This window comes from Diaphorina citri, unplaced genomic scaffold (assembly GCF_000475195.1).
Source record: "Diaphorina citri unplaced genomic scaffold, Diaci psyllid genome assembly version 1.1 scaffold1980, whole genome shotgun sequence".
NCBI classification, from domain to species: domain Eukaryota; kingdom Metazoa; phylum Arthropoda; class Insecta; order Hemiptera; family Psyllidae; genus Diaphorina; species Diaphorina citri.
Genome location: NW_007379406.1, coordinates 37169 through 54077, shown reverse-complemented (window position 1 = coordinate 54077; position 16909 = coordinate 37169). Strand labels below are relative to the sequence as shown.

Sequence of the window (16909 nt, the reverse complement as noted above, 5' to 3'; positions counted from 1 at the left end):
TTCGAATTTCCCGCCAACTTTACACGCAAAAAGTCCGACGATGTCCTACGATGGCCCTGTTCATAACCACGGCCAGAGAGAGAGAGAGAGAGAGAGAGAGAGAGAGAGAGAAACACACATTTTGCGAAACATCTACCCTACTCCAAAAAAATCGGCGATTACGTTTTAGAAATATGTACATAATTAAACACCAAAGTTCTGAACGCGACTAATGACGCTTTATACAAAGCTAAAATCAAGCTATCAAGCTTACAAGTCAACATGTAGCTTTGGGGCCTTTAAAAAGAAGATTCACAACGCAAATCTGAAATACGAGCTTAATCCAGATATTCTAAAAAAGTCACGGAGTAGAATTTCCATTAAATAACAGACGGGATTTCGGATTTCATTTCCTTTTTTTTTTTTTTTCAAGCCCAGGTCAAGAGGATTTATTTTCTCCTCTCTCCGTTGATTTTTTTGTCTCATTTCTCATTTTACTCTCTCGCATTCAACCTTCCTAATACCTAATGGATGATTGATTGAAAACATCATTTGGAGGGTAAAATGTATGGTGTCTGGCGAAGGGCCATTGATAAGTTCCCTTGAAATAACTTTAGGTGGTATTTTCTTTTCGCCATCCTCTGCAATGTCTTCTGCATTCTCTGTGAGCTCTTCCATGTCGGGTTGAACCTGGGAACAAGATGGGATTCCCTTATTAGGCAAACTCCTAGAAAATTTGTTACAAATCTACATAGCTACATATGCGTGCGAGTGTGTACATAAATTGTTTTCAGCTTTTGTTTGGAGGATAGCGAGGACCTTGAAAAGTTAAAAGGTGCTAGGATTCCTATTGGTTGAAAAAAAAAAAAAATGTTTTGAAAGAATCAATCAATGAATGATAAGGAAGCCATTTGATTGAAAACATCATTTGGAGGGTAAAATGTATGGTGTCTGGCGAAGGGCCATTGATAAGTTCCCTTGAAATAACTTTAGGTGGTATTTTCTTTTCTTTTTTTTGCTTCCTTTCTCCGGGGCTATTAGGCGATAGGGGCATGTGGGCAAACAGAAAATAACCACCTACATACCCACCTACCTAAATACCTAACCTAAAAGTGCCTACTTTTTTAATTTTGATGTTTTGATTGTGGTCACGTACAGAGAGGGTCAAATCAAGGGGACTCTAAGAATTTAACTTTTCATAAACTTTCCGACATTAACACGCAACCTGTCGTCAAAATTTTCCGAGCATTTCGCTCGAGAAGTCTTCATTCATTAAAGCGAAAGATTTCCTAATGCGTGGGTAGGATAAGGTGCTTCCTTTCTCCGGGGCTATTAGGCGATAGGGGCATGTGGGCAAACAGAAAATAACCACCTACATACCCACCTACCTAAATACCTACCTAAAAGTGCCTACTTTTTTTCGTTTTGATTGTGGTCACGTACAGAGAGGGTCAAATCAAGGGGACTCTAAGAATTTAATTTTTCATAAACTTTCCAACATTAACACGCAACCTGTCGTCAAAATTTTCCGAGCATTTTGCTCGAGAAGTCTTCATTCATTAAAGCGAAACATTTCCTAATGCGTGGGTAGGATAAGGGAAAAACAGCCGGAGTTTTTATATAATTATGTTTCTTCCTTTCTTACTCCCTCCTTTACCTACGTCGCAGCGCATTCTGTTGAGTGGGAGTTTTTGCTTTAAAAAATCGGAAATCTGGAGAAGACTGGCAAAGAAATGAAAGGATTGTAAATTAAATACATAATTCATGTTTCGAAAGTTTCAATTAGCATACGTTTCGTACCAAACCTCTTTTTACCTGTAAGGTACGTAGGTACTAGGTACCTATCTAATTACCATATAATAGATATTATTTTCCCATCAACTAATAGCTACTTAGGTACCTTCCTACCTACATCACAACCTACAACATTCGCAGTATTTCGCCAGCTTGCTAAAAGAGAATCCAGTTTGTCGGCGTATTTTCTCGGAAATTTTATCTTTTTTATACCTACCTAATGTATTCCGGTACATCCTACAGTATTGTAAATATTGTTCCAGTGATGCTTGGGGGAACCGCCCACATATTAATAATGTTTGCTGTTTCAATGGCTGAATGTTTGAATGGGGCTTCTGAGAAATTTCCTATGGGAAATATTCTGATGAGAATCAAAAAGCTTGTCGTCGTTTCGTCTGATTTTTTACATACCTACATAAATAAATGATTATGTATTGAGGTACGGTACACAACCTTTGTAGCTTTGTGAAAATATGTTAAATCCTTTGGCTGGGGAAAATCCTGACATCCTAACTGACATAACATTCAATTATGTATACAAGCTAGAAGTCAACGGCAATATGGTCAGCCTAGTTAGCTTTTGGTTGGTGGCGCGTCTGCCTTGTAAGCGCTAGGCCGCGGGTTCGATTTCCGTCCGGGGCGGATTTTATCCTGATGGGATAATGTTCGTACCCCTATTGGTGGAGATGTCACAACTACAACACATTATATCCCCTATTGGTGGAGATGTCACAACTACAACACATTATATCCCCTATTGGTGGAGATGTCACAACTACAACACATTATATCCCCTATTGGTGGAGATGTCACAACTACAACACATTACATCCCACAATAGTGGAGATGTCACAACTACAACATAATAAATAATAACACATCATCATATTCTGTGTTAGTGGAGATGTCACAACTACAGCACATAATTTTTAACGGTAAGTATTAACTTTCTTCGAACGCAGATAAAAGCTGACGGGGGGAAAATGTTCGCGTGGGTTGAAGGATGTGCAACTTGAGAATCGTAAAGGAGGAAGCTAGGTACTCTAGGTAGGTAGGTTCTTCGGATAAGTACCTACCTAGCTTCGGATGAAGTAACTACCCTTCACAGTGGCGGAATTCAAGAATCAAAATGGACCGACATGTCCCGTTAATTCTTGTACTGAATTACTGATTTCAATCTCGCCATTAGCCGATTGTAAAACCGAGCGGCATCGGCATTGTATTTCATAAGTGGGTATTTTCCGACTTAAAAATATGGATTACAAGTGCAGTGAAAAATCACATAGGTTGGTTTGTAAATTTAGAGGTCTACGAAATACCAATTTTCAAAAGGACTAAAAGACACAGTATGGAAAATGGCCCTTTTTTCACAGAACTCCATGACTACTTTTGTATGAATTCACACTCATACCTACCTACATACGTTGACACATAAAAGTTCTCTCTGCGATGCTTTGCTATTGCACCAGACTGGTCAATGTTTGTTTACTTCCAACAAGAATCATAATTAAGCTTCTACTGCTCCACAGGATAAAATAATGTAGAGGAGGTGAAGGTGCAGAGGGAAGGCTTTGAAAGTCTATTTCATTTCTGGACTCCGGAATTCTCTGGGGAGGGTTTGTTATTTATTTTCATCATACTGTCCAAACAGGGACAGGTATAACATCATTAAAGTTTGTTACAGAAAAGATTCGCCTCTGACGTCCCTCCTACTTCAAACTCCTTTTTTACGTTCCTTATTTTTCTGCTTTTCTTTCTTCTTCTTTTTTTCTCGGTCGTTCTTTCAACACCTTCCATTTTATTTTCCTCCTACTCCTCTTTCTTCGTCGTCTTCTCCTTCTCCTCCTCCGCTTTCTTCTTCTCCACCTCCACTTGCTTCTTCTTCTTCTTCTTCTTCACATTCTTCCTCCTACTTCAAACTCCTTTTTTACGTTCCTTATTTTTCTGCTTTTCTTTCTTCTTCTTTTTTTCTCGGTCGTTCTTTCAACACCTTTCATTTTATTTTCCTCTTACTCCTCTTTCTTCGTCGTCTTCTCCTTCTCCTCCTCCGCTTTCTTCTTCTCCACCTCCACTTGCTTCTTCTTCGACTTCTTCTTCGTCTTCTTCGACTTATTCTTCTTCGACTTCTTCTTCGTCTTCTTCGACTTCTTCTACGTCTTCTTCGACTTCTTCGACGTCTTCTTCTTCTTCTTCTTCTTTTTCTCCTCCTCCTCCTCCACTTTCTTCTTCTCTACTTGTACTTTACTGACTCAACAGTTTGAAAGAAAACGCTTCCTGAGAAGAGTAAAGATGATTGATTTTTTCCCCCTTTTTTGTCGTCCCGTCCTCCTTTCTTTACATACCTACTTACTACACCACAGGTAGGTAGGTAAATTTTCAATTATGTAAGTAAGTACATACCTAGTTTAAAGTAAACATAATGGAGTTTTCCACTAGTAGACTTAAGTTCTCTACTTGTACTTTACTGACTCAACAGTTTGAAAGAAAACGCTTCCTGAGAAGAGTAAAGATGATTGATTTTTTCCCCCTTTTTTTGTCGTCCCGTCCTCCTTTATTTACATACCTACTTACCTACGTGATGTAGGTAAATTTTAAATTATGTAAGTAAGTACATACCTAGTTTAAAGTAAACATAATGGAGTTTTCTACTAGTAGACTCAAGAAAAAGGTTTCTTTTTGAAAGGATCAATATTCTCAAAGGATTATAGCACATTGCATATCTAAAATAGTTGTCAGGCGTTCATACAAAATCTTTGCCGATTTTCTTGAGATCAAGGAAACTGGTACAAATTTAGATACATAAGTACGTTAACTTCGTACCTACCTCCTAAGAAAATGGTCAAGGCAGATCACTGAAGTTAAGCAACGTTGGGTGTGTTTGGTATTAGGTAGCTCTGGTAGTAGCTTAATGGAGTACCCGAATATAGTCAGCAAATTTTCAATGTTGTTTTTTTTTTTAAGTAAGCAGCTGATGTAGGTAAGTACAGATTTCAAGTGTGGATCCTATTGGGGTAAAATAGCTATGTAGAGTATGTAGACAATGGAGTTTTCCACTAGTAGACTTAAGAAAAAGGTTTCTTTTTGAAAGGATCAATATTCTCAAATGATTATAGCGTATTGCATATCTAAAATAGTTGTCAGGCGTTCATACAAAATCTTTGCAGATTTTCTTGAGATCAAGGAAACTGGTACAAATTTAGATACATAGGTACGTTAATTTTGTACCTACCTCCTAAGAAAATGGTCAAGGCAGATCACTGAAGTTAAGCAACGTTGGGTGTGTTTGGTATTAGCTCTGGTAGTAGATTAATGGAGTACCCGAATATAGTCAGCAAATTTTCAATGTTTTTTTTTTTTTTTTAAAGTAGGTACCTAAGCAGCTAATGCAGGTAAGTACCGATTTATTTCAAGTGTGGATCCTATTTGGGTAAAATTTATAGCTATGTAGAGTATGTACCTAGATACTTCAAAAATAAAGTTCTAAAAATAGACTGATAATGCCGTCAGTTTTCCCTTGTCTATTATTTTAATCTTCTTTTTGCTATTGATAAAAAGGAAAACACTTATTCATGGTATTTTCATCATTATCATAATACTTATTCATGACATTTTCATCATTATCATATTTTCCACCACTCTTATCAGTTCAGTAACGCGTATGTTTCAATCCTGGCTTATCTGTCATATTGTAGGATCCTACGTCATTGGCGGATGTGTACGCGTTATGTCTAGGCTAGCCGGATTTTAATCTTCTTTTTGCTATTGATAAAAAGGAAAACACTTATTCATGGTATTTTCATCATTATCATAATACTTATTCATGACATTTTTATCATTATCATATTTTCCACCACTCTTATCAGTTCAGTATGTTTCAATCCTGGCTTATCTGTCATATTGTAGGATCCTACGTCATTGGCGGATGTGTAGGCGTTATGTCTAGGCTAGCCGGAATTGTTCAAAGATTCTGGGAAGCCTTTGTCAAGTTCATGCTATAATGGCCACCGTTGACCCAATGTAAGGGTTGTAATGGACAAAAAAAAAGAGAGAGAGAGAGAGAGAGAGAGAGAGAGAGAGAAACACACATTTTGCGGAACATCTACCCTACCCCAAAAAAATCGGCGATTGTATGTTTTAGAAATACAGTTGAACCTGTCTAAGTGGGAATCCAAGGGACCGACAATTTTTTCCCACTTGTCCAGGTTTCCCAGTTAAAAAGTGTCCTACTTAGAGAGGTTGCCATGAAGGGGCCACGATTTTTTTCCCCAGTTATCCAGGTTTCCCACTTAGACAGGTTCGACTGTACATAATTAAACACCAAAGTTCTGAACGCGACTAATGACGCTTTATACAAATCTAAAATCAAGCTATCAAGCTTACAAGTCAACATGTAGCTTTGGGGCCTTTAAAAAGAAGATTAACAACGCAAATCTGAAATACGAGCTTAATCCAGATATTCTAAAAAGGTCACGGAGTAGAATTTCCATTAAATAACAGACGGGATTTCGGATTTCATTTCCTTTTTTTCAAGCCCAGGTCAAGAGGATTATTTTATTTTCTCCTCTCTCCGTTGACTTTTTTGTCTCATTTCTCATTTTACTCTCTCGGATTTAACCTTCCTAATACCTACTAGATAAGACCTACCTAAATAAGTCATTAGATAGCTACATATGCGTGCGAGTGTGTACATAAATTGTTTTCAGCTTTTGTTTGGAGGATAGCGAGGACCTTGAAAAGTTAAAAGGTGCAAGGTTTCCTATTGGTTGACAAGTTTTTGGCATGCGACTTCATAATATGAGTAGGTCGTAGGTAAGTAAACGACGGAAAAATTTCTATTTAATAAAGAAAACTAGAGAGAGAGAGGGAGAGAGAGAAAAGGGAAGAGAAAGAGTAAGGGATTAGGGAAATGGAGAACAGGAAGTAAGGGAAGGAAGCTATAATTTTCCCCTGTTTATAAATACGTGGGCAGACTGCTGTCTTTATTACGCATTGCTATACTTTTTGGTGGAGATGTCACAACTACAACACATTACATCCCACAATAGTGGAGATGTCACAACTACAACATAATAAATAATAACATTAATAACACATCATCATATTCTGTGTTAGTGGAGATGTCACAACTACAGCACATAATTTTTAACGGTAAGAAAAACGAATGAAGAGAAAGGAATAAAAAGTGACTACTATTAAGAAAAGAGGACGAGGATAAATAGAGATAATTAGAAGGTTTGGTTTAAGAAAGAAAACAAGAGATTAAGAAGGAAGAAAGAGAGAAAGAAGGAAAGAGAAACTTTTCAGCCGAAACCTTTTCCAATTTGTTGTGAGGTGAATGACACAAACAAGGGATTAGGAATCAAATGTCTTCCTTGACTTTCTTGACTTACAGGGACAAGACTAAGTGGGGAACTCAATTGTTCGCACAAGGCTTAGTGCAAATCGAACACCAAGCACAGAGCCGGGAAAACTTCGACCTCGCCGGAAAGAGAACCCGGAACCTCCGGAGTGCAAGCCTAATGTGATATACCCACTCCCCACTCGGCCATGGAGGTTGCAAAACTTGCCCTATTTACTGTACAGCAAATATTAGCTATTTACAAAATAGTTATATGTTAAGTTAAATATGAAGGTATCTAATACATATGAAATTATAATGAGGCTCGCAATTAAGGTATCCATGCAACCTATGCCTACCCTCCCAATTATCCTACATATGGGCTTCTACCATGTTTGAGAAGCATTTTAAAAGTTCCCTTCCAGATTTCATTCCCATGTTATACAACGCCTTTTAGCGCACTTTAGACTTTTGGTCTGAAAGATGAAAGAAGCTGTGGCGGTTGTGAAAAGTTACACAACCGTTTTATAATATTTAGGTCAGACTTTGATTTATTGGTACTGCAACGCAGTATGCACCTACATCCCTATACCTCGTTCCACAGAATGCTGTCAATATTATAAACAGGGTCAGTTTTATTTATAATCCCATTTTAATTAAAAGTTCACATTCTCGGAAAATTTTGGACTCTTTCCAGAAAAGTTAATTTGCTCGGTAAGTACCTACAAAGAACCACATACATATGTAGGTACCTACGTTCCTAATACTTTAATACTTACAAACTTACATAGTAAATACCTAGGATTTGAAATTTTAATTAGACCAAAGACCACATTACGCTAGCCACGAACAACAAAGAGGCAGAGGAAAAAATAATTCCTAAAATAAGAAAAAATAAAACAAAAGTCGGTGACAGTTCTTTTCCACATAAAATTCTCAGTATTCGTTTCAATTTAACACATTCCACCACCAGACTAGAATAGACGTTTACCCTTTCGGATGCATACCACGCCCAACGTTGCGTTGTTTATAGTTACCAGAAAAATCAATTAACTTCGTAGAAAATGACATTTTAATGAAGTTACGAGTAATAAAGCTGATGAAAAATTTCAATCAAAATTATTTATGGAACAGAAACAGCACTAAACCTCACTACACCCAGTCTATGTATCCCCCTACCCTCAAATATAAAGAGCACTAAAGCCCGCTGTACCTCACTATCCAGTCTACCCACCCTCCCTTTGAAAATGAGTCAAAAAGTCATGCACGGTGATTTTGACATGAAAAACACATCCATATATTGGTACTGATGCGAGTCAATTTATCAACAACACCAACATAAATTAAAATGAAAATAACAAACATCAAAACAGGAACAGGCAAAAAGGATTTGTACTTCAAAGTAAGAAAGAACGGTAGAGTATAAAAAAGAAACAAAGGCATCTAAAAGTAAGAAGTATAACAGCGGTATCTAAAACCTTACAACCGGAAGCTTTTTTGTTTGACTTTATAAAAATGCGCCAATACAAGGTCGCCCTCTCTGCCCTAGGTATCAATACAAGTTTCAATACTCCCTGCCCTAGGTACCAATAGTGGGGAGGGTTTGTTATTTATTTTCATCATACTGTCCAAACAGGGACAGGTATAATATCATTAAAGTTTGTTACAGAAAAGATTCGCCCCTGACGTCCCTCCTACTTCAAACCCTTTTTTACGTTCCTTACTTTTCTGCTTTTCTTTCTTCTACTTTTTTTCTCGGTCGTTCTTTCAACACTTTTCATTTTATTTTCCTCCTACTCCTCATTCTTCGTCGTCTTCTCCTTCTCCTCCTCCGCTTTCTTCTTCTCCACCTCCACTTGCTTCTTCTTCTTCGTCTTCTTCGACTTATTCTTCTTCGTCTTCTTCTACGTCTTCTTCTTCTTCGACTTCTTCTACGTCTTCTTCGACTTCTTCTTCTTCTTCCTCTTCCTTTTCTCCTCCTCCTCCTCCTCCACTTTCTTCTTCTTCTTCTCTACTTGTACTTTACTGACTCAACAGTTTGAAAGAAAACGCTTCCTGAGAAGAGTAAAGATGATTGATTTTTCCCCCCTTTTTTTGTCGTCCCGTCCTCCTTTCTTTACATACCTACTTACCTACACCACAGGTAGGTATATTTTCAATTATGCAAGTAAGTACATACCTAGTTTAAAGTAAACATAATGGAGTTTTCCACTAGTAGACTTAAGAAAAAGGTTTCTTTTTGGAACGATCAATATTCTCAAAGGATTATAGCATATTGCATATGTAAAATAGTTGTCAGGCGTTCATACAAAATCTTTGTAGATTTTCTTGAGATCAAGGAAACTGGTACAAATTTAGTACCTACCTCCTAAGAAAATGGTCAAGGCAGATTACTGAAGTTAAGCAACGTTGGGTGTGTTTGGTATTAGCTCTAGTAGTAGCTTAACTTTATAAAAATGCGCCAATACAAGGTCGCCCTCTCTGCCCTAGGTATCAATACAAGTTTCAATACTCCCTGCCCTAGGTACCAATACAAGTTTCAATACACCCACTCTGTCCCAGAGCCCCTTGCTATCAAGTATGGGTTCAATAATTGAATTTCTGCCGTCTTTCCTCTGCGGGGAACTTTGCGCTTCGAGAAAATTTCACAAAGCTTTGGAAATAAGCTCTCTTCTCCCTCAGCACAGAGCGCGTTCTTGTGCAATTAATTTCGTTATTTTCAGTTCGCTTTCATCTACTTTCTGGTTCCCTCCGTCCACCAAGGCTTCCCGTTTCCCTCGTCTTGTTCTTTCTTCCCTTTAATTTTCTACTCAATTTAGTCCAATTTATTTTTTATTGCCCCAGTCTGAACTTATGAAGTTCTATTTCGAACTTTTGTGCTATTTTTTATGCCTTGCTAGTACGGGTGACATGAGACAGATTTGGATTCTTATCCATTTGAAGTTAAAAAGCAAAGAAGATAAGGAGATTTTCATATTTAAATTAGGGTTAGTCTTGGGTTCATACTTGTTTTAGAAGCCCAGTCTCTGAGGAATCTACTGAAACACTATCAATACCATCATTAGTGTTCATTCGAAGGAATTGCGTACGAGTAATCTGATAAATTTAGCTTTATACCTACTCACTGTACGGGTAACCCGACTACATACATATACGTACATCCGAGTATAACCCCGATTAGCCCCAAGAGCTTACAGCGGATGCCTTCGAAATAATGAACATTATCTCTACTTAATCTAGTTTATTTTTTATTGCCCCAGTCTGAACTTATGAAGTTCTATTTCGAACTTTTGTGCTATTTTTGATGCCTTGCTAGTACGGGTGACATTATAAGACAGATTTGAATCCTTATCCATTTGAAGTTAAAAAGCAAAGAAGATAAGGAGATTTTTATATTTAAATTAGGGTTAGTCTTGGGTTCATACTTGTTTTAGAAGCCCAGTCTCTGAGGAATCTACTGAAACACTATTAATACCATCATTAGTGTTCATTCGAAGGAATTGCATACGAGTAATCTGATAAGTTTAGCTTTATACCTACTCACTGTACGGGTAACCCGACTATGTACATATACGTACATCCGAGTATAACCCCGATTAGCCCCAAGAGCTTACAGCGGATGCCTTCGAAATAATGAACATTATCTCTACTTAATCTACAGAAAAACTACAACAGCTGAAAATCTAATATCCATTAGATAAAAATTGCAATTTCTCTGAGAGCTTTCCGGACCGGAAGTCATACTGTCGAACTTTCAGAGTAGTTATTTATGAAGGCACTTACTTTATACTGCAATTTTCCCAGCTTTATCTCTTCTTTCTTCTCGCCATCCTCTGCAATGTCTTCTGCATTCTCTGTGAGCTCTTCCATGTCGGGTTGAACCTGGGAACAAGATGAGATTCCCTTATTAGGCAAACTCCTAGAAAATTTGTGTTGGTCCCGAAATCAGTGTTGGTCCCGAATGATAAATTCGTTTCTTTTATGAGGCTTAGCATCTGGTGTGAAGAATAAAACGAGATTTCAAAGGACGCGAAATCCCCTTTTTCGGCACAAACGGGCCATCCTCTGCAATGTCTTCTGCATTCTCTGTGAGCTCTTCCATGTCGGGTTGAACCTGGGAACAAGATGGGATTCCCTTATTAGGCGAACTCCCAGAAAATCTGGTACAAATCTACAAAATCAGTGTTGGTCCCGAATGATAAATTCGTTTCTTTTATGAGGCTTCGGTTCATTCGAATCTGGTGTGAAGAATAAAACGAGATTTCAAAGGACGCGAAATCCCCTTTTTCGGCACAAACGGCATTCCTTAATTCCTCGTTAAAACGTCCAATTTGAGGGAGAAGAAAACCCCCTTTAGCTCTTTGAAGGTCAACCATAAGCCCTTGAAAGCGTTCACAATGCCCTTGAAGGTTACCTAAGGTAAATGGGTGTTGGTCCCGAATGATAAATTCGTTTCTTTTATGAGGCTTAGCATCTGGTGTGAAGAATAAAACGAGATTTCAAAGGACGCGAAATTCCCTTTTTCGGCATTCCTTAATTCCTCGTCAAAACGTCCAATTTGAGGGAGAAGCGGAGAAGAAAACCCCCTTTAGCCCTTTGAAGGTCAACCATAAGCCCTTGAAAGCGTTCACAATGCCCTTGAAGGTTACCTAAGATAAATGGTCCAACAAAGAAAAAAAATCACTGGATGAGAAAGTTATTTTTTGTTTAGGAGAATTTTAATAAATTTATTTTAAAAGGGGCGCCACCGACTTTGATTGTCATATGCCCCTGTTTAGGAGAAAATGTGACCAAACCAATTTTCTGTACTAATTTACCTTTTCTTTATAAGCAGATCCCAAGAGCTGGACAGACTTGAGATCCACGACGCCCTTGCCCTTTTTGCCATCTTTGGCGCGACGTTTTTTACAACACCGGTATACACAGCACCCGCAAATGCCAACAATTAATAAAGCTATTCCTGAAACAGCAAGAAGGTGGGGAACAAGGGATTGCAAACTCTACTCACGTTATGGGCAGAATGAGGCTGACATTTTTGAATGGTAGAGATTGGCATAATCCTCCAGAGTACTTTAGAGCTTTAGACTGTGCACAATTATTTCAATCTTTTTCTGAAGTACTTTCAGGCACACGTGTGAATAATTACAAATTATTTTCAGTACAGGCATAAATACATACGAGTATTATAACTATTTATCTCTTCTACTGTTCTACTTGAAATGATAACCAGTATGGAGCTTAAAGGCTTTGTTTTTGTTTAACTTTCAGGCACACGTGTGAATAATTACAAATTATTTTCAGTACAGGCATAAATACATACGAGTATTATAACTATTTATCTCTTCTACTTGAAATGATAACCAGTATGGAGCTTAAAGGCTTTGTTTTTGTTTATTTAAAACGATTTTACAATATTTCCCGTAGCAAACAGGTATGTATCTCTACCAGAGTTTTGAGTACTGTTGAGCAAAATATGATGAATCATAATAACTACATTTTATCTGTCTGTTTAATAATAATTAGATTCGTACCAGGTATGGACTAGAAAGAAGTCCAAATTTATAGTAAATGATTACCTATACCTCGATTGCTCTCATAGATCCATCCCTTATCTAATTAATTTTGCTCGAGAAGTCTTCATTCATTAAAGCGAAACATTTCCTAATGCGTGGGTAGGATAAGGGAAAAACAGCCGGAGTTTTTATATGTTTCTTCCTTTCTTACTCCTTCCTTTACCTAAGTCGCACCGCATTGTTGAGTGGGAGTTTTTGCTTTAAAAAATCGGGCTGGAGAAGACTGGCAAAGAAATGAAAGGATTGTACCTAAATTAAATACATAATTCATGTTTCGAAAGTTTCAATTAGCATACGTGGAAATGAGGGATCTGGCGGTATGCACCAGATCCCAAAGAATCACTCAAGTTAAGGAAAGTTGGGCGTGGTTGATATTCAGATGGGTGAACATCTGGGGCAATCGCTTTTTCCTACTTTTTCCCGCCCCCCTCAGGCAGTCACCGAATGGAGGGTAAAACCCCCGTGACTAAAAACCTTAGCAGTTACAACAACACTAATAAAACAGCTAGAAATAAAAGTAATAAAACGATAGCATGAAACTTTGACCTTTTGCATTTGATAAAATGGGAGAAGTTGGGGGGGGGGAGAGGGTGAAGCAGAAGTGAGGAGCATGGATAGGACATGAAACAACGATGATGGAGTAAACAGTCAATTCGGTTACTCAAATGATATTCTACTCGAAATTCAGGGCGAAATCTGTAGGTTAAATTTTAAATCAATAGATTATATTATAGGGAGGGGTACCTATTAAGTATGGGAACTACCTAATCAGCTCGTGGTTGGAAAAAAACAATCCCCTGAAATTTTGATGCCGTTCATGTCGCGTGCATCAAAAGCAATATTTGAAAGTTCATGTTCCCACTAGGTGTATAATTGAAGGTTAACATAGCGTGATACCAAGTTAAGTGTAATTTAGAGTGGCGGAAATCTGGACAATACTGGACATGCCGAGACCTTCAATACAGTATCCTTTGTTTTATGTGACTCAAAAGTTCCCGATTTTAGTTCCCTCATTTATACTGGCTCCGGCACTGACTACCGTATTTTTTTTTCCATTTTCTCCCCTTATTAGGTACTCTTATTTTAATTATTCTACATATTATAGTGCTTTTGTAGGACTTTGAATATCAGATTTATTGTAAATCATTGTGTCCCAAATTTTCATGTATTTTCGTAACTGTGGAGTAGAAAAGCCAGGTCCTAGCAAAACTCTCTTATCTGCTTAAATAAGAACTAAAAATAAACAACCCCGTCTGATTGACTTGAATAATGAATTTTAAATAACAAGGTCATTTACACAAATAGAATTAAAATTTAAAGAAGGAAACGAAAAGATAGGTACCAAAACATAAATTTTAAGAAGCACATTGATATGAAGATTAACCCCTTAGAGTACCATTTAATTTTCGCAAAGTGTCTCCCAAAAGTACCATTTTTTTTCTTCTTTGAATATGTTCTAAATTTCATGCTGATATCAAAACTAACAAAAAAAATTGTTTCCGATTGCCGAAACCCCCTTTTTTTGGCCATTTTCAAAAAAAAAAAATTTGCCCCAGAAAAGCCAGGTCCTAGCAAAACTCTCTTATCTGCTTAAATAAGAACTAAAAATAAACAACCCCGTCTGATTGACTTGAATAATGAACTTTAAATAACAACAAGGTCATTTACACAAATAGAATTAAAATTTAAAGAAGGAAACGAAAAGATAGGTAAACATAAATTTTAAGAAGCACATTGATATGAAGATTTTCTTCGTTTTAGTCTCAATATTTTTTTTAATTTTTATAGTTTTTTCTGAGATAATAAAAAAAAATCATGAGAATCACCAATTCCTCGACAAAACGTCCAATTTGAGGGAGAAGAAAACCCCCTTTAGCCCTTTGAAGGTCAACCATAAGCCCTTGAAAGCGTTCACGATGCCCTTGAAGGTTACCTAAGGTAAATGATCCAACAAAGAAAAAAATCACTGGATGAGAAAGTTATTCTTCTTTTAGGAGAATTTTAATAAATTTATTTTCAAAGGGGCGCCACCGACTTTGATTATCATATGCCCCTGTTTAGGAGAAAATGTGACCAAACCAATTAACTGTACTAATTTACCTTTTCTTTATAAGCAGATCCCAAGAGCTGGACAGACTTGAGGTCCACGACGCCCTTGCCCTTTTTGCCATCTTTGGCGCGACGTTTTTTACAACACCGGTATACACAGCACCCACAAATGCCAACAATTAATAAAGCTATTCCTGAAACAGCAAGAAGGTGGGGAACAAGGGATTGCAAACTGTACTCACGTTATGGGCAGAATGAGGCTGACATTTTTGAATGGTAGAGATTGGCATAATCCTCCAGAGTACTTTAGAGCTTTCAAACAAAACTGTGCACAATTATTTCAATCTTTTTCTGAAGTACTTTCAGGCACACGTGTGAATAATTACAAATTATTTTCAGTACAGGCATAAATACATACGAGTATTATAACTATTTATCTCTTCTACTTGAAATGATAACCAGTATGGAGCTTAAAGGCTTTGTTTTTGTTTATTTAAAACGATTTTACAATATTTCCCGTAGCAAACAGGTATGTATCTCTACCAGAGTTTTGAGTACTGTTGAGCAAAATATGATGAATCATAATAACTACATTTTATCTGTCTGTTTTACAATAATTAGATTCGTACCAGGTATGGACTAGAAAGAAGTCCAAATTTATAGTAAATGATTACCTATACCTCGATTGCTCTCATAGATCCATCCCTTATCTAATTGTAAGTCATTAACCAACTGCACTACAGACGGTCTCATCATAAAAATATCTCACATCAATGACAATGTTATTTAATATTTCAATATCCAATACAGATCTACAGAATTATCTACCTGTTGAGGTGTGAATTGTAACGGTTTTTCGGTAGAATTATCAGAATGAGAATGATAAACCATTGTGCTCGAAGCGCCGTTTTTCTAGCGTGTCTTGGAGTGCAGCACTTGTTAATTTATCCACACCCCCACAACAAACAATAATACAAATCTATCAACTAAATTTTATGGCTTGCCTATCTAAAAATATAAATATGGACACAAATCTATCGCCTAATGTCGTATGTCTTACCTATAAATATGGACACGACCACCCAAGGGGGCATGCCAGTCTCCTCGGCAACTTTATCCGCGATTTTCATCGACTCGTTGGCGATTTCCTTTTTGATGGACGCGACTGTACTGCTGAGCTCCTCGGACACATCTTCAAATGCTTCCGTCATTTCCAAATCTTCCTCCTCGTCTTCTAGAACAGAAAATGGACGATGAAAATTGACATTGAATTAAAAAGGAATTTAAATTGTGTTAAGCATAAATGCTTGTCACAAATGTCGTTGCCTGCTTAACACACAAATTTTATGACTTGACTTGGACTCGAACCACCAACCTCCAGATCCAGAGTCCACCGCGCTAACCAATGCACCACTAAGGTTGGTTTGAGATTTAATTATAATAAAGATGTAAGCTTAGACAGCGACAAAGCGGATCACAATAAGTTATGTTTTCGTGGTAAGAAAAGTCTCGTGTAGATAGTTGAGCTGGTTTAATTTCTAGCAAAAGAAAGTCGAGATAAAGAAAATAGGTAACTCGAAAAAAGCTATAAGCCCTAAGGTAGAAGAATTCAGTCTAACTCATATTTGCTGAACCAAAATTTTCCAATGTATGTACAAATCGCTAACTTATTTGGAGTTTGAAGTCCTGGATCGTTTGTGAAACAGGCCACTGATCCCGGACTTCCATAAGCAAATCTGTAGTTCTTTTCTTACCGGGTAGGGGCGTAGTTGTAGTGGTAGCCTGGGTTTTCCTCTTGATGGAATCGGCCACCAGTGGCGGCAGGGTGGATGCATTGAATGAGATGACATTCAGCACCTCCTGCACTACTTCTCGCTTGTCGAATGGAGGCATGTTTTATCTGGAAACACAGAAAAGGGCAGAACAAACGCAATGAGAATAATGGGATGGATACAAGATCAGAGGGAGGTCAGAGTTACAAGCTTTCTGTGTATGGAATATGTACCTATTGCATTGAAATAATTATGTGCATACTTTTTGGTGGAGATGTCACAACTACAACACATTATATCCCCTATTGGTGGAGATGTCACAACTACAACACATTATATCCCCTATTGGTGGAGATGTCACAACTACAACACATTATATCCCCTATTGGTGGAGATGTCACAAC

The 16909-nt window shown here is 37.5% G+C and overlaps 1 protein-coding gene across 1 annotated transcript; it reads right to left on the bottom strand.

Moving 5' to 3' along the window:
• Positions 1 to 566: 566 nt before the first annotated feature.
• Positions 567 to 16629, bottom strand: LOC103517825 (synaptotagmin 1; the record flags this gene model as incomplete). Its single annotated transcript, XM_026829794.1, has 5 exons — positions 16488 to 16629; positions 15794 to 15967; positions 11929 to 12071; positions 10856 to 10993; positions 567 to 669 (listed from the first exon to the last, which is right to left on the bottom strand). Coding segments are annotated over exons 1-5 (697 nt in total), but the record flags the coding sequence as incomplete, so codon positions are not given.
• Between the last annotated feature and the right edge of the window lie 280 nt (positions 16630 to 16909).